At 40.1% G+C, this 19263-nt stretch overlaps 1 protein-coding gene across 1 annotated transcript in view; it reads right to left on the bottom strand.

The window, feature by feature from the left end:
* LOC136874292 (HEAT repeat-containing protein 3) overlaps positions 1 to 15259 on the bottom strand; it is a 198262-nt gene extending 183003 nt beyond the window's left edge. The window contains exon 1 of the mRNA XM_067147931.2: positions 15008 to 15259. Coding sequence (XP_067004032.2) covers positions 15008 to 15163 — 156 coding nt within the window. The 5' untranslated portion in view covers positions 15164 to 15259. The remainder of the gene's footprint in view (positions 1 to 15007) is intronic.
* Positions 15260 to 19263: the final 4004 nt, after the last annotated feature.

The following is a 19263-nucleotide window of genomic DNA, read 5'->3' as shown; positions in this document are numbered from 1 at the left end:
GCAACAATTGGATCGACGACAGGGACTTCAGGAGGGATGGACTTCATCTGAACCAGCGAGGAGTGGCGAGACTAGGTGAACTCTTTTTAAGGGTTACCAAGTCCTTTTCCACCCAAATTGATGATGGCGCAGAACAGGAAGCTGAAAGACGATCTAGGACGGAAGCAGATTCGATGCAGCGACGACAACAACGGGGCCACCGACAGGATATTGTGAGTGGCAGTGATAGCGGATTGGGTAAGTTTCTTAGATTGTTGCAGGTAAACTGCGAAAGTATCGGTAATAAAATCCCAAAATTCAAAAACTTAGTTGATGCGAGTGACCCAGATATAATTGTGGGAACAGAAAGTTGGCTATCGGATAATATATATAATTCAGAAATATTCAGGTCAAAATTTCTAACGTTTAGATGGGATAGAGGGTCGAAAGGAGGGGGGGGGGGGGATTTTCATTTGTGTTAGGTCAGAGCTAAGCAGTAAGTTAAAATGTGTTCTCGATGACTGCAAAATAATTGGGGTGGAGGTAAATAATGCACACAATAAACAAAATATAGTCATTATTGGAGCTTACCGCCCGTCGAAATCAGGTTTAAACACGATCACTCGTCTTTCAGAATTGACATATGTAAATATAAGCTCCGGGAAAAGAACTACTGTATAATTGCAGGGGTTCTAAAACTATCGTCAGTAAACTGGGCTGGGTCAACTACGGGGGACCTATCGCAGGAAGCAGTTAACTTATTAGTGTGGAATAATGGCTTTTCCCAAATCGTTACAAAGATCACACGTAAACAAGCACTTTTAGATGTTTTTCTAGTCAGACCGGATGACATAGTTATATCTTGTGATGTAATTCAGAGGATAAGTGTCCACAGTGTAGTGGTATTCAATCTCTCTTGGAAAACTTGTAATACGAGGCATGTGGGAATTTCTAAGACTATTTGGTGTTATACGAGGGGAGACTCCTTAGGTTTTCAAAACTTTTTGAGGTTGTGCTATACTAATTGGTTGAAGGAGGGCAAGGGGATGAACGACATTTGGGAGAAATTCAAAAACATTTTAAATACTGGACTGAATAAATTTGTTCCCTAACGGATAATTAGGGAAAATTCAGATCCGCCGTACTACACTGTGACTATTAGGAAGCTTAAATGTAAGACTAGGAGTGTTCAACAGAAGAAATAACAACGATGCGTGCAAAACGGAGTATAGAAGTTTGGTGAAGGTTTTGCTAGCAGAAAAGAAAGTGGCTGAAGAGAAATATCTCGACAATATCCTTAACGAAATTTGAAATTCCTGCAACCCTTTTTTTAAAATATATACGAAGACTGAAGGGAGAGAACAAGTCAGTTCCTTTTCTTTGTATAGGAGGGGATTTATTGGCCACAACAGATACAGATAAAGCGGAAGCATTAAATAAGTACTATGGAAAGGGGTTTAATACAGCAGCACAGTTATTCAGGTACAATTTTCCGAACACTAATAATTATTTCCAAATTAAAGCTTCATTATTGCATAAAGGTCTTTCTAAACTCAGAAAAGGTAAATCTTGTGGGCCAGATTCTATTTCCGGAGAGGTACTTAAAGTCGGAGGTGAAGCGATCCTATCGTATGTAATAAGAATCTTTAATATATCATTGAACAATACGATGGTTCCAGAAGATTGGAAATAGGCCATTGTAGTTCCTATTCACAAAGGGGGTGACAAGAGCGACTTGAATAACCACAGACTGGTAAGTTTGACATCAATCTATTTGAGCAATTAATAGTAGATTTGAGGTTAAAATGGGACTCTTGGGGAATGATATTTAAGGGGCAGCATGGTTTTAGGGAAGGCTTCTCCTGCGAAAGTCAGCTCTGTTCCGTATGTCAAGATATATCGGATAAGCTCAACAGTGGGTCAAGAATTGATGCAATAGTAATTGATTTTGCTAAGGCATTCGATCATGTGTCACAGAATATCCTCCTTAACAAGTTAGCGCATATGAGCATTGACATCAGAGTTGTGAAATGGATACGAGAACTCCTCAATGGAAGAACTCAGAGGGTGCGCGTGGGAGAAACGCTATCTTCTCCAATAAGTGTTATGTCTGGTGTGGCTGAGGGTAGCATTATTGGGCTAATTCTTTTCATACTTTTTATGAATGAGATGCCTGATTCGAAAAAATTGGAAGTGCGTCTCTTTGCCGATGATTGCATCATATACCGGGAGATAAAGACTGAGGAGGACGAACTATTGCTTCAGCAGGATTTAGATACAAATGAAAAATGGGCACGTGAAAATCGAATGAAAATCCACAGCGGAAAAAGCAAGAAATTGTGTTTCAGTAAAAAGAAAATGACAGGAAAAAGGGATTACAAAACTGGAGGGGAAAGTGTTGTTGAAGTTGATAGTTGTAAGTACACAATAACCTTGTTACTATTAGAAAAGACAAACTGGTCAGAGCAAGTGGAAAATATAGTTAAGAAATCCTGGAGATCGTTAAATTTTATTATGCGGTACGTCAAGAAAGCTAATTCTGGTGCAAAAAGTAAAGCTTATAAATGCCTGGTAAGGCCGATTTTCGAATATGGATCTGCGTGCTGGGATCCATACAAGTGGGTTTAATAAATTGCCTATTATAAGTTCAAAGAAGAGCAATGCGTTTCCTAACCGGGAATAGAAGGAATACCATTAACTGGGAGTCTTTAATCTACAAGAACTAAAGCTCGTCTATGTGCTCTTTATAAGAGCTATACAGGAAAGGCTGCCTGGAGTAGTATTAGGAATAGGTTGGAACCTCCCTTATACTTATTGAGAAATGATCATAAGCAGAAAATTAGGGCCAGAAACCAGCATATAGACGTGGGCAAGTTTTCCTTTGTAAACAGCACCATAAGGGATTGGAATAAATTACCTGCAGCAGTCTTTGATAGAGTCCCTTCTGGTATCAAGTAATTTAAGATCATTAGTGCTAGTGAAAAGTGAAAAGTAAAAGTTGTAAATTGCAGACACTGAATTTGCGATTTTCTGCTTGGTTTAGATTGTGAAACTAGTAGTTTTTCATGTGATATTCTCTTTCCAGGGAATTGGTTGTTGTAGTTGTTGTTGTTGGGTATTACCTATGTTTTTAACTTTACTTTATTATCATTATAATGTTAAGCTAGTAGTAACCTCAACCCATAGTATTGTAAACTGCAGTGTTAGGCACTGGAAATACTTAAGTTGTGTATGAAATTTTATATGACGACGCTGGATTTAAAATGTTAAAACTAGTAGCATTTCCTGTAATATATTTTTTTTTTTTTCCCAAGGAACTGCTTGTTGTACTCCAGTTGGTGTTGTTACATAGGTATTGTACCGGGAGGTACACCTCAACTCTGCTCATTCAAAATAAGCGCCTTAATAAACTTCTCTATCGATCAAAAAGTGAACTGATACTACATGAACTTAGAACTTTAATCAAAAGATGTCACTACTGAAATATTAAGTAATTGTGTTATGGTGATGTTTCATAAACATTGAATTTCTTATTTTGTTTTGCTATACATCAAGAAGTTTGGACATTTCTCCACAGATGACACTACCAAAAACTATGATCATGCACTCTCGTGCAAGGTGGAAGAACTTATAAGCTAAAGAAGTTTTGTATTCCCAGGTTTTCCATAACTGAATCTATGTTAATTTATTTTTGGGTTGGCAACACTTCTCTTTCTTTCCGCCAGTTTTGAATCTGGCCAATCAGGAATTTTTATAATTAATTTTCAACCAATCCTCCATTTCTTGTTCACTTTGTGTTAACCAATGAATATTGAGAGGGTGTGGCTGGATTAGTCCTGAATTCTCTCGAACCTTCCCTGAGGGTATATAAACTGCGGCTTTTCTGGCTACCTTGTCAATTGATCATAGTCTTTCTTTGGCCGGCATTATATCTATAAGGTAATGGCCATGTAAATTCTATCTTTCTTGCTGTTTCCGCAAATTGATCCGAGGGGAAGGTCCGAATCTTAACTATGTAACATACTTTTCTAAAATGTAAATTTTCTTTCGGCTAATGTAAAACTTCATAAAATCTTTAACTGTAAATCGGAAATAGAGAGTGAGTTACCCTCTCGAGCTCACCTTCATCTTGGTTTGAGGTGTCTACGATTTTGTAACTTTTTTTCTGTAATGTATTACAATTATTTCCATGTGCGCCACCTCAAGTATCTTGGGATTAGCCCGTTTCATCGGCCGAGAGCCCTGTAGGATTTTATATTTCATTATCTGGAGCGCAGTGGTCGCCTCCATTCAGTTTGTGTTCGGGCCGTTTATTTAACCTGTTCTTTTTCGCAAATGCCCTGTAGGCTGGGTACTAGATACCCTTGTATAAAGCTATTTCCAGTTGTAATTCGTGCCTTGTGAGGCCAGAGATTGTAATATTTTGATGTAATGTTGCCTTGAGTGGGCTGTAAGAAATTGAGAGCAGGCAAGCTCTTTTCCACGTTTTTGTAATAGTGAGAGTGCCTCTTGGAAGGCTAAATATTGTAATTTCTAGAGCAAGTGCTCTTAAATCAGGATATGTCCGTCCCTCTTTAAACCTTGTGAGTTATCAAGTTGTGTAAACTGAATCCGGTATCTCTGAAGTTGTAAACTAAGGGCTTGAAGCCCCAAAGATGTAAACTTCATTAATCTTGGATTTTTTCAAGTCTGGTTTCAAGATTGGCATTGCACCTGATTGTTATTTCACTTAGTGGAAATTTGTTAAGTTTTTTTTTATATTAAAAGAAACATAACCTTTGTTAAATTTTTAATTCATTTCTTGATATTGTAGTTAGACCCATTCAAATCCGCACCTTCTTTCACCTCTCTGCGTTCCACAAATACCCCAGAACAAGTGGTAGCAGAGCGTGGTTGAATGGGTCTCAAATAAGCCCCTTGTGACAGCTAAACATATAATCCGCGCCAAACTCTAAGAATTTTCTTGGTCGCTGGGAATTTTTCTAAATTTGTAAGTTTTCTATCATCATGTCTGGCCCTTGCGAAGTCCTCGCTCCTGGGTACTTGCGCAAGGAGGAATTGATCTATAAGTTACTCATTAAAAATGTTCAATCTGGAGGCACGGTTGCGGCAGATAATGCCAAACTTAAAGAGTCATTAGAATTGCCAATTTGTATCCCAATTTTGGGGGAGAAGGAAATTGACGAGGCTCTACCCACCATCACTGACAACACCACTGAAGTAGCGTCTGTGGTGAGTTTTTTTGAAGTAAGCAATCCATCACCTAACCAACTTAAAAGGGTACAGGCTAGATTGTTCCATTCTTATAATAGGGCTAGAGACCTATTGTCTCTAAAATTAAAAGAAGACCATGCTAAGGAGGCTAGTAATTTAGTTGACCATCTATCAGGAATGTCAAATAGAGTTAATCAATTGTTGACTGGGGCAGCTGCTGCCAAAACCGACCAAGCCCCTGTGATAAACATAGTGAGTGACGAGGATTCTTCAAAAATGGTAGAAAGTAGAAAATCCGGGGCAACTCAACAAACACCAGCCCCAATGGAAACCAAGTCTGGTCACCCAAAACAAATTCCACTTTGCTTTTTGAACAATGTTGTATTTGAAGCCTTTCAACCCTCTAGGCCGTCACCAATTATGTCACCCTGTTTTAGTAGTTTGCCCCATCCACTGGCTATGTTGCTTAGGGGTATTTCTAAATTTTCAGTTATCTCCACTAATGATGTCATTTCATTTCTCAGGTTTTTAGTTGAATTCCAGGATCATGCTCTAGTGTTTTCCCTCTCTCATTCGCAAATTCTTCAAATTATGTATCCATATTCCGTACGCGTCCTCTCGGACAAAATAGTCAAAGTCTATAGCTGATAGCTTATCCATAGAAGATTTCCACGCCCACCTTTTGGCAAATTTCATTCTGGCTAGGGCAATGTCCTCTTTAATACAGAAGTTCTATTTTAGGGTACAACGTCTGGACGAAAATCTTGCGGACTTCATCCAAGATATCAAATTTTATACCCGAGTGTTCGCTCTGCATTTTTACGAGGAGCAAATAATGCAAACTATTGTTGAAGGTATCTCTCCACCTTATAGATCTTATTTATGTTTTGAGACTCGTCCCCAAACCTTGGCAGAATTAGAGGCTATGGCTGTCCCAGCTGAAGGTGTGAGGTATGCCGACACCTTAAGAGTTACGAAGGAGCCCCCTCCATCATCTAGTAGTTTTCGGCCTCCACCTTGCCGAACTTTCACCACCCGCAAGTGCTATGCTTGTGGGTCTACGGAACATCTACTTAACAAGTACCCAGTGATAAAGTCGAGTGGGGCAAAGAATGGAGCAGGGTCATCTCAAGAATGTTTCAAATGCGGCTCGTTTACTCACCTCGCCAAGAATTGCCCTAATGTCAATAGCTCCCCCTCCTGCTCAACTTCTGGTGCAACCTCCGCGAACTCCAATAATATAAAGTGACTAGTGTCATCGGCTGAGTTGGCACGTTCATCTTCCCAAGGCTCAGCATCCGTTAAACCCACCGAAAGCTCTGGTAAGAATAAAAGTTCTTCTAATCTATCATTTCAATGCCCTAAACAATGCCTCAGAATTGGGGCGGAGACCCCGCACTTGTACCTTTTCTTAAAATTGAATTGTGAACCTGTCACTGCTCTATTAGACTCAGGGAGTGTGTGTTCTATTATTTCGGCTGAATGCTATTCTAAATTAAAGTCTGTTTGTGAGTTTCCCGACTATTATTCTTCTTCTGTCCAATGAGTTTCAGCTAACTCTTCTCCTTTAGAAATTTTGGGTTTCATCTTTGCTAAAATTCGTATTTCTAAATTTACCTGGAAAATAAAATTATTGTGGCTAAACACTTGTCTTGCCCTGTAATGTTGGGGGCTGATTTCATGTCTTCTACTGGTCTGGTGCTCGACATTCAGAGCAAGTCGTGCACCTTCAAATTTGCTAATAATTGTAAAATTCCTTTGCTCAAATGTAATTTTATGTCATCTTTATCTGTTTCGCCTACACAGGATGAGATCTTGTTAGACCTTAGACATCTACCTGAGGAGCAGGCTGAAAGTATTCGTAAATTGTGTCAATCGTTTCCCGATGTATTTTCTGATACTCTTGGTGTTACTGACCTTACCGAATACAAGATTGAGGTTACTGATTCGATCCCAGTTAGGTTTCCACCTTATAGGCTGTCTCCACCTAAAACGAAGGCTCTAAAAGAGATCATCGATCAGATGTTAAAAGATGGTATTATTCGACACTCTAAGTCGGAGTATTCATCGCCCATTTTTCTGGTCCCAAAACCCCAAGGTGGCTTCAGGCCTGTGATTGATTATAGGGCTTTAAATTGCAAGGTAATGTTACAATCTGTGCCCCTTCCTGATCTTCACTCTTGTTTTTCATGGTTTCGGAAAGCCAAGTTCTTTACCACCTAGGCCTTAATCAGGCATACAACCAGATCCCTCTAGCTGAAGAATCAAAACATCTCTGCTTTTGCCACGGATTGAAACTTGTATGAGTACAACCGTGTGCCTTTCGGGCTCCCCACGGGGGCAGCTGTTCTCACTAGACTGCTAGATAGGGTCTTCTTTGACGTCAATTTTGAATACTTGTATCACTATCTTGATGATGACGTGGTATTTTCGGAGACCTTTGAAGAACACCTAGATCATCTAAAGGAAGTACTCTATCGACTTCGTAAGACAGGGTTAACTGACAAGTTATCTAAGGTAGCTTTCGCTAAACCTTCTATGTCATTCCTAGGGCATATTGTGTCGCCCAATGGTGTTTCTATTGATCATTCCAGAACACAGGTCATCCATGATTTCAAACCTCCTAAGGACATCAAAGGTATTGCCAGGTTCATAGGCATGGTGAATTTCATCAGAAAATTTATTCCTAACTTTGCTGACAGAGTGGCGCCCTTGAACTCACTCCATAGGAAAGGCGTCAAATCTGAATGGGAACTGTCTCAACAAGCCGCTTTTGAAAATCTGAAATTAGCTCTCTGTAATGCCCCCGTCTTAGCTATGCCTGATTTCTCAAAAAAATTAATTGTCCAAACCGACGCCTCATCATCGGCGGTGGCTGCTGTCCTTCTTCAGGAAACTGAACTCGGAAGGCGACCCATAGCTTATGCTTCTAGGACATTATCGGCTCAAGAGGCCAAATATTCCATCAATGAACTTGAGGGTTTGGCAGTTTTATTTGCGCTAGAGAAGTTCTGACTCTACCTGGAACATGTCGAGTTCGACCTTGAAACAGATACCCAAGCATTAAGTTGGGTCTTATTTAGGCCTCATCGTACTGGTCGAAAAGCCCGCTGGGCCATCAAGATTTCCGCTTTCCAGTTTGATGTGAGACATATCAGAGGACTTAAAATGTTGTTGCGGATGGACTAAGCTGCATGTTTTCTCACGACGTGGAGACCACCGAACAGGAAAATAGTTCTTCTCTTCCCACGCCCATACCTTCAGGTGTTAATGCCATTCTAACTGATGCCCCCATGTTGTTTCAGGACATTGAAAAATATCAACGCGAAGATCCAGTGCTGGCTCCTATTATGGAAATCTTTTCTTCTGGGGAACATGTTGGGGTTTTGTGTTGCTCGTCGAGGCATGATCAAAAAATAAAAGTAGTGGTTCCAGCTGTTCTTGTGCCTATGACCTTCAAGTACTATCATGAGACCCCATTAGGGGGGCATTTAGGCATCTTCAAAACTCGGGAAAAGATCCGGGAGATGGGCGGCGAAATTCGTGATTGGTAAAAGCTTGTAAATCTTGCTTGTTTAGTAAGCCAACCTTGTCCACTAAGCTAGGTCTACTATCATCTCATCAAGCGCCGCGCCCCATGGAACGCCTATATATAGACTAAGTCAGACCCTTCCCCCAATCAAAGGGAAACACCAATAAATTCATTCTAGTGTGTGTAGATGGTTTCACCAGATTTTCTTGGTTATTTCTGACTAAGCTGGCAACCGCTCAGTCCACTAACTTATTTCTTGTTTGTATTCTATTTTTGCTTCTTTTGGCCCCTGTCAATATACATAGTTTCCGATAATGCTAAAGCATTCACATCCAACCGATTCTGTAAATTCTGTTTTGATCTATCTGTATCACATGTAACTATTTTGGCTTATTATCCTCAACCATCCCTGGCTGAACAGGTCAATCGTAATCTTAGATCTGCTCCAATCACATTTCATCATGAAGATCATTCCAGGTGGGATACGTCCCTGCATTGGTTGGCCTTTGCTTAAATTTGGTAGTTCATGAGTGCCATAAGTTTAACCAATCTCTCACCTTTGGTCACTTAATGATATTTTACCAGAGACAATAGATCCCGATAATATTAGTGATCTATTGAAGAAGGCTAAAGGCAATCTTAAAGCTTCCCATGAAAAGGTTAGGGAAAGATACGATCGTGGACAGAGGCCCACCAATTTTAAAGTCGGAGATCAAGTCGTGGTTAAGAATTTTGTTCCTCCAGGCAAGCTTGTCCCCAGATTTCATGGGCCATGCGTTATATTAGATTTTTTGACACCAGTTACATTATTGGTCAGTAATCCAGCCACATAAAGAATCTTTAGGGTTCACCTCTCTCAGGTGAAACCTGCGTAATTTAATTGTTTACTTTAGCTTTTAAAATTTGGCAGGAGTTTAAGGTTATGTTTCTTTAATTCGAGGCCTTCTGCCCCAATTGTTTTATTAAATTTTGTAATAACCTATTATGTACAATCTTCCCCCCTGTTTTTCCTGCTGTCAATTCTCTGGTGGCCATTACCACGCCCCATCTCCTGCATCCACGCATTGTACACACACATCACCGCAAACACCGCCCGCCCCTCTACCTCTCAAACAAAGATCGTAGTCTCCAATTTCAAGCAACAACACTTCTGTTGCCAAGATCTTACTGTTTCAGTAACCCTGCAGCCATCAGCCGCAGTGTAGTAACATCCGGCGCGAGAAACTGGAGTGGGGTAAGGGCCCACTCCACTCCAGTGAAGACTTCTTGCGAATGGCGCGCCGGGGTTCATCTTCCCACCAAAGGCTCAAGTGCGGTAACCCTACCGCCAACACATCTGGGTACTGTACATATACATCTAATCTGCGGCCACCATCACCACGACTACCCCTCTCATAGTAGCGGGAGAGGTGTATCTGAGGGTATTGGGGGGGGGGGGGGTATTCGGGCAACCTCACCTGATCATCGACAGCAGGTCTTGCTGTCAAATCTATCAGCATCTATTTAACTTTCTATGACAACAAGGACACTTTAAATCTTGATTTACGTATTTTCCTACAAACCTTATTTTGAAAAAAAAAAAAAAAAAAAAAAAAAACTTAGAAAAAATTGTTTTCTTCAACTTGAAACGTTTTTTCAAAATTCTTCTGTGTCACCCCAAGGAAGGACATTTGTGGGGGGGGGGGGGGGGAAAGGTCTGTACTGAGAGGCCAGTATCTGTATTCGGGAGATAGTAGGTTTGAACCCCACTGTTGGCAGCCCTGAAAATGGTTTTCCGTGGTTTCCCATTTTCACACCAGGCAAATGCTGGAGCTGTACCTTAATTTAAGGCCACGGCCGCTTCCTTCCCACTCCTAGCCCTTCCCTGTCCCATCGTCGCCATAAGACCTATCTGTGTCGGTGTGGCGTAAAGCAAGTAGCAAAAAGAAAAGTAGTGTGTTCAATCTATAATATTGTAAGCCGTAGTGGTAAGCACTGGAAATACTTAAGTTGTGTGTGAATTTTTATATGATAATGTGGGATTTAGAATGTTAAACTAGTACCATTTCTTGAAATATTTTCTTTCCATGGATTTGCTTGTTGTACTCTTGTTGTTTGTTTGTTGTTGTTGTTGGGTAATTAAGTTAACTTTACTTTATTATTACACTACTGTAAGTGACCTTTGCCACTGGGATATTTCCCATTTGCGATGTACTTGTTAATTAATAGTAATAATAATAATAATTTAAGTACATCGTATCTTAAGTTATGAAGTTCTTCATTGGAACTAATTTCCGCCGAGCAAAACATGCCCAAGACTGCACAGAACCGGCCATGAAAAAATTGCGATTTACCATTTCTCAGAGAGGCATTGATATATACACGGATGGATCCAGAACCCAGCATGGGATCGGAGTGGCGTTTTTTGTGTCTAATTCACACGTCACTAAGCAATACCACTTACCTAACACATTTTCTATTTACTCAGCTGAATTATTTGCCATTTGGCAAGCCCTTCTGATTATCAAAGACCATGCTTTTACTAAAACTACCATTTAAGCCGATGCCCTGAGTGTTTATAATCTCTATCTTCTCTCACCTTCTCCCCAAATTGGTATCTTTATAATGTTAAGCATCTCATCTATTCGCTGGAACAATCAAGGGTGTATCTCACATTAGTTTGGGTGCCTGGACACACTGGTATCTTTGGCAATGAGCAAGCAGATTATTTCACCACACGTGCTGACTGTGAAATTGCTTAAAATTTCAATAAAGTAAAGGGCCCCATACATCTGCAGTCTTCTGGGATACTTACCTGCGCAGAGTTGCCTCCGGGAGGTAAGTCAGAAGTATGCAGTTGCCCACATATGCTCAGAATGATTTACTGAGGTAGTTGAATACATGATAAACTGTTTTCTGTTTAAGATAACACATTTTGGATGTTTGAAAAAATAATACGGATAGAAATTAATCAATTAGTCGGTATGGAAGATGAGCTGTTACTTGGACTTAATGTTTCAGCTCTGCGCGAAGATGACACATAAGAAAAAATTTCAGTTTCATCTTCGTAGGTTAGCACATTTACATTTTCTGCAGCAAGTCTGAGAGAGCGCTTTCGTTGCAAAGTCTCCGTCTGAATTCAAGCAGCACCAGAATGTCAGACACTTGCCCGCAGATGTTTTGTCGGCAGATTTAATGGCCATAAACTCAGGGTCATGTCTGAAGAGACTGATTTGCGCGGACTTACCTCTGACTGAGTCTGCATGTGTATGGGGCCCTTAAGGAACAGGAAATCCAACAGATAACCATTTCAGATATAACCATATAACCTACCTGCTAGAATAATAGCAATAAAACATAGCACAAAAAATTAATTCATTGTTATAAATAATATTCTGTGTGCACTGATTAGGAGGCCGAACAGTTAGATTCCCTAATAGGCGTGGCTATCCCTACCTCAGTGGTAATGGAGCAATTTACATGTAGCCTACTGGACGAAAAGAATGTACGCTATAATGGAGAATACTTAACAGAATGCAAAACCAAACTCTGGTAATGGATATGCCACAAAAGTGATGCACACATAATGGAAAATATTTTGCTTCTGCTCACTGTTGAACATCGTACTAACACATTTTCATTTTTGATGATGCTCAAAAGGAATCTTGGGGTAGGACTGGGAAGAAAGCAACAATGCCATTAAGTAAGGTACAGCCATGGCCTTTGCCTGGTGGAAAAACCATGGAAAAACATCTTTAAGGCTGCTGATGGTAGAGTTAACCCTCACCAACTGTTAAACGACCCATAACCTGTAGCCAACATCAACAGAGGAATACAAATCCAAACTGTGGTCGAGCATTAAGTGTAAAAGAGGGCTAGGAGCCCGAACTCCATCACGGACAATAAAGGCTTTATCTAATCTATCTAAACTACTCAAATACCACAAAAATGATTAATGAAAAGGCTATAATAATGTCTGAAAAAGTCGCTAACAAAACAACAATTTTCTTTTCTATCTGCTTTACAGCGCACCGACTCAGATAGGTCCTATGGCGACAATGGAACAGGAAAGCGCTAGGAGTGGGAAGGAAGCGGCCATGGTCTTAATTAGGGGAGAGACCCAGTATTTGCCTGCTGTGAAGAGGAAACACGGACTGCACAACCAAATCGCTCGGTATGCCTTCTTGTTTTCTCTCTGTTTTACCCTGCAATAACCCAGACAGGTCTTACAGCGACAATGGGAGAGGACAGAGCTAGGACAGAGAAGAAAGTAACGCAGGTCTTCCCCTTAAAGGTTAGTGGCTAAATATGTAGCCACCACTTTCTTTTCTGTACGCTCAACTTAATTTTTCTCCCCAGTCTGCAAGATATTGTATTAGTGCAGTTTGTATGGGTGTAATTTTGATCAGACCAGTGTCTTTTGACTGCTTATTATCACACTTGTTACAGTACTGAGTGGCTAAATATTTAACTACTATTCATCCAGGTGCAGAAAGATAGTCAAATATTTGTGGACTTGGTGTCCATATGTAGCCACCAACAATCTATGCAAAAAGGGCATGAAGAAATGTGAGCGTTAAGGGGTTAATTAAGGTACAGCCAAACCGGTAGCGTATCCAGTTGGAGTTTATATTGACCATCTCTGGCTACCGGTATTTGAATTCAAAACTACCACTGAAGATTACACAAAATGATCATCGCCTAGTGGTATACAGTAGAACCTCTGTTAACCGGAACCGGGAGGGGTTTGGATAACGAAAATAATAAAATAATAATAAAAAATAATTTTTAGAGTTAAGACATGCCTTTGCTGGCGAGATGTAGTGTTTACAGTGCACTATGTCATCTGGTATGGGCTATATCAAATTTGTTACTTTCATTGACCTGTCTCAGTCTCATCCTTGGCTTTGACAATATGAAAGTGACTGAGGTATGAGTGATGCTAGTAATACCATTCCTTATGCAGCCAGTCCCTGTTATGAATGGTGTGAAAATATCGCTCATAGGGTCGGTTGGTGCATGCATTTCAGTGGGCTTGGCAGACTGATATGTAATAGCAACGGGAAACTACCTCACTCCTCATTTCCCTAGAACGCCTCTTCAGTGACGCCTAGGCTATTTATGACAGCTGTTGGCGAAGCTGCAGAGGATCAAACCAGCCTTCGGGCTGAATACCCAACATACAACATACAGAGTTAAGACACATTTTTTTGACATTTATTTTCAGTTGTTTTGATTAAATGGTACTTCGGTTAAAAGTGTTCCAGATAACAGAGGTTCTACTGTATAACCTCAAGAGTTCATTTCAGTAAAATACGCAAGCTGTTTCTATTTCTTCATACTCTGCTCTTTCCTTTTATTATGCTTCAATTGACTTAACACTGATGCAGCAAGAGTATGCTTCTGCCTGTAGGCCTAATAGACAAATGCTTGATCACAGCACACATGTAAGTTATTTAAACTCAAATCTAAAGCAGAAATAAGTTGTGTCTGGTCTGTATACAGTCTCTTAAAGCGACTACTTTTTAAATACTTTGTCTACATCCTAGAGCTAATGGTTTGCTGAATTCATATAGACCTACAATGTACACAAGAAACTACTTGTAGCCAGAGAGAAGCACAAACACTGTACTAATTTTTAAGTGATTCTGTAGCCTATTACTCACTGCCATACATTTTCAAAATAAATGTTCATACTAAATGAATCTAAATTCCTGAATTAGGCTACAAAGACAATTCAGGATAAATGATAAAAATGGCACACTTATCTCTCAAAGATTGCGTAAATAGAATAAAATACGGTAGGGCCTAATTGAGGATATTTAAGTACAAAAAAAAAAAAAGGTAAAAATTAAATAAATCAAAAACATACAAAGCAAAGAATATCTGGACAAGCACATGTATAAGCCCATGTGCTCCCATAACAGTCAACATAGATCAGGTTGAGAATATCAGTATCATGAAACTTCATTACCTGGCAGATATAGTCAAGATTCAGGATAAATCTATATCATTAAAATTGCGTCATCCGAGCTAAATCCAGAAATGTGTACAAAAGAAGCTTATATTGCCCATATATAAATAATTTGGATTAAAATAATGTAGGCCTACTGAAAAATGTACGGTAAAGGAGAAGCAATCATTTCCGGCAAGTAAAAAAAAAAAAAAAAAAGAAAATTAAGGTTAGAATTCAACCTAAAATTGTCGCATCTCTCCACAAATACCTAATTTTCGGGACTTCAAAATTAAAACCTAATCCGAAAGAAAAAAAATATGTCTCTTGTTTTTGAGGTATATACTTACATGCTCAATAACTGTCAGGATAGCACTCTCTCTTTTCGAAGTAGAAGTATCACCACTTCCTAACTCAGATACCTCTTGCTCTATTTCTTTAACACTTGGCAAACCAGTGGGTGCATTTGCTTTATGTTTACGTCTATTATGTTTCGTTTTACCCATTATTCAAACTTGCTTTTTAAAACTGAATACTGAAAGGTTCACATCAACACGAAGTCGCACATAACCACATGGTCTGATGTGCCTCACGTTGTCAGAGCGGCCATATTGAGATCCACATGTACGGCAACGTTAACACAACTATTTTACCTCCGCAAAATATATTTTCCATGTGGCTTCAGGAAATATTGATGAATACTTCATAGAATGAATAATCAATATGTATACTTATTTATTTAGCTTTTAATTAAGAAACGAGAGAATGTTAACACCTAGAGGTAATCAATTTTGCATTCAGCAGGGAATTCTTCTTTGCATAAAAACAAAGAAGCAACAACAATCATTCTCATTGCCAAAGAGGTTAGATCATGAGAAGACATGCACACGCCCAACGCACACACATGTTCAGAAATAACGTCCCGACATAAACAAAACATGGTGCCCCCCTCCACAAACCTCGTCGCTTAAGCCTTACGGCATTGCTGCAGAGAGACAGCCCGCTACAAATGGTCATAGCGGCAGATGTATTGAAGTACAGTAGCTGGAAACCCACCCTGAAGATTAGGGTATCAGGAGGTAAAGAAGGTTTTCAACCGAAAATTATTTGATAGTATATAGTTAGGAATGTATAGATGCGTTATATCGGATCATAACTTGGAAACAGGGCCGATGACCATAAATGTTAGGCCCCTTTAAAGATCAAGTATCATAATCTTCAAGCAATTTGGAAACATCGTTTACCGGTTCGTAATTTGGGTCTGGATTTTACTGAAGTTTTATAATCATAACGGATATTGAATTAGGATAAATTCTATAAATAGAAAATTAATATGCTAAAATAAGATTTTGATGTATAAATTATTATAGTTGTGTAATTATTTCTTAATAAAAATAACTGAAACTTCTTTTTACTTCTTGAACAATAAGAAAATAAATCTGAAATATTTTGTTATTTTGTCCTAAAATATACAACACAAGTGCTATTATTGCAACATCTCAACATAAATAATTATTATACAATTTAACCTTTTTACAGGAACGTCTTATAATCGAAAATATTAACTTATCATATCTTTCTAGAAAATATATAAATAAACGAAAGGTAAAATAATACACATAATAACACTGTCCATGGTTGCATAGTCTAATCACATAATAAAGTTTCAAAATAAAAGGAAAATGGAAGTAAACACAAAACTAATCGTGAAATGAGTATTAAATAACTAAACATTTGAATCAAATACTGTTAAATGCTGGAGTCTCCCCCCCCCCCTGCCCTCCGCCCCCCTACCTCCTCGCTTAAGGCATTGCTGCAGGTATAGTAGGGCCCACGAGAGTTGAAGTCTGACAGGTGAGCGGCGAAAGCTGTAACTACGAAGTACGCTGCGTTGTCATAGTTACCTCAATTCGCGGTCTACCACCTTTCAGACAGGCTGAGTGTTTAATAAAACATGTTGGCCTAGGCATAATGCAATTCATTTACCCTTGACCGGTTCCTAAGCTCGTGATAATAATTCCAGCATTTAAGACAGAACACGACATTATCGATATATATAAAAGATTTCATAATCACTAACAAACACATCAGTTTCTGACAATAACCTCAACAAATGCACATGTTAATTACAGTATAGAACAACACTACCCACATTGATAGTTTTTATTATTTAACGCCGATTGTTAACGGTACTTGTACAATTCGGGAATAAACTACGGTACGGTATAATAAACACAATAGGAAGACGATACTTCATCGAGAAAAGAAATCAGTCAGAATATGAATGACAATGATGGAATTAAGGAGACATTCGGACTTTCCCCAGTAATTGCTCAGAAAATAGCAATAAAATTTACAGACATGCAAGGTACACAAAGCACTGAACCGAGATATTTGTAAAAATAAAAAGTACTCACTGCTCTGCCGACAGCAATCAGTCATCTAGAAGGGGCTCTATCCCATCCATATCATCTCCTGTACTATCCTGCTCGTTGTCACTGTCACTGACACAATCATTTCTCTTCCCTGGCTTCGAACAGTCACACCTCGGTCAGTTGTATCTTTTGGCGTTTCTTTTGACTTGGAAGTCATTGTTAAACACTCAAAAGAACCGATCAAATAAAACTACACGGATTCTTTACGAATAATGGAGTACTTCACACTAACACTATAGTCACACTACATGATCGCTAACATCTACAGACGAACAAAACTAGGAAAACTGAACAACTAGCCATCGATAAACTTAAAGAAATACACTAACACCTAACATAATATTCTGAAAACATACACATTAAGCAGCAACGGCTAGCACAGCTAACACAGTACCATTCGGAATACTATCACAAAAGCGACTGAGAGCAAGCCAACCCACGTGGTGATAGCGTCCTAAAATGTTGCAACTCTGTTATCGTTGCCATAGGAACAGGCCATTTTCGAACAGCGTTAGTCAACTTTTTCTCGCCGGTGGCGCTAAACGTCAGACTTCAACTCTCGTGGGCCCTACTTTAGACAGCCCGCTACAAGACTTTGTTGTGATTGAAAGGGTCATAGTGGCTGATGAACTGAAGTGTAAGTGATGAGATCCTCCTCCCTTCCAAAATATTAATAATCAGTCCATGTCTCGTTCCTTGCTCTTGCCGCTTGGGAATGGGTTCTATGAGATGTTGAAAAAAAGTCTGGTTCACGCCTCAGATTCGCTCAGACTCGATGGCAATGTATTAGTAGAGCCACTCTTGTCCTCTCCTGACTTGGAACCCACGGGCTTACTATTCTTGCCGAAACATATTCTATTATGTTATGTTGGCTGACTTGGGAGGCCAGTCAACGTCAGGATGCTGTTCCAAGAAAGCGTTGGTTACATGTGCTGTGTGAACAGAGCATTTATCTTGCATAACCTGATAATGGAGGAACTTCTTCCACGGGGTAAATATCTCGAACACTAGGAAGAACAGCACCTTCTAAAATGTCCTCGTATTGCCGCACTCCTCAGGGGTAATAACTAATGACTGTCAGATGAAGTGAGAGAGTGTTGCTGGAATGAAAGATGACAAGGAAACCCGGAGTATCCGGAGAAAAACCTGTCTCGCATCCGCTTTGTCCAGCACAGACCTCGTATGGAGTGGCCGGAATTTGAACCTCGGAAGCCAGTGGTGAGAGGCCGGCGCGCTGGCGTCTGAGCCACGGAGGTTCTTGAAAGAGAGAGAGAGAGAAATGATTTTGTGGTTGCAAAATTTGAAAATTGCTCTCAGAAGGAAAGACCAATGGACACCCCTGCCCCTCCCCGATAATCTCTCCCCCCCCCCACACACAAATCAAAATGCTCAAATTACGCCCATGACTGCAGGTGAGGGGTTCGGCGGTCGTGGTCTATACTAGGAACAGTTTCGCATTCGCCTTAGTGTAAGAGAATGGAAGACCAAGGAAAACCATTCTCAGGACAGCAGTCGGCGGTGACCAGCTCCTCTCCGTCTTCCGAACTCAAAGGCGTAGAGCCACGGTGCCTATCACAAGCACTCAACGCCCGTCACAGTACCCCTTACACTGCAGTTGTCGTCGTAAAATTCTCCATACCGTAGGTTGTGGAATGGCCAGCTCCAAACTTGCTCTAGTCGTAGACTTCTTTGGACTTCTTGCATAACTCACGTCTTCCACAACGTGGTTTGCTACACAAGGACGTCCCTGTCCTTTCTCTCGGTGTGCCATACAACCTGTTTTCCACTAATCGATCATACCATGCTTTGGTAGTTTTCACCTGTGGCGGAGCTTTCGGATATTCTGCTCTGAAATGTCTTTGTACGGTAATTTGCGATTTCGTTTCATGAAACTACAGACAACACAGTGCGCGCTCCGCACCTTGTACACCTCCATGGTGTCTGCTCCACGTTTCCTGCCAGACGAGCGAGGAGAGTGCATGGAGCGAAGTCTGTCGGCTAGGCCTAAAACTTGATGATATGGCATGAGGATTGGCAGAAATAAATTTCCATCAGTAGTTTCGAAATTATTCACTGATACTTTCAGGTACCGGAACTAATTTAGAATAACTCTGTATTATGTCACCGCATACTACTGTAGATCAGGGGCGTATTCTCCTTGAATGCAAGGC

This window comes from Anabrus simplex, chromosome 5 (assembly GCF_040414725.1).
Source record: "Anabrus simplex isolate iqAnaSimp1 chromosome 5, ASM4041472v1, whole genome shotgun sequence".
NCBI lineage: Eukaryota > Metazoa > Arthropoda > Insecta > Orthoptera > Tettigoniidae > Anabrus > Anabrus simplex.
The sequence above is the reverse complement of the archived record's forward strand: the minus strand, read 5'-3'. Positions and strand labels throughout refer to the sequence as shown.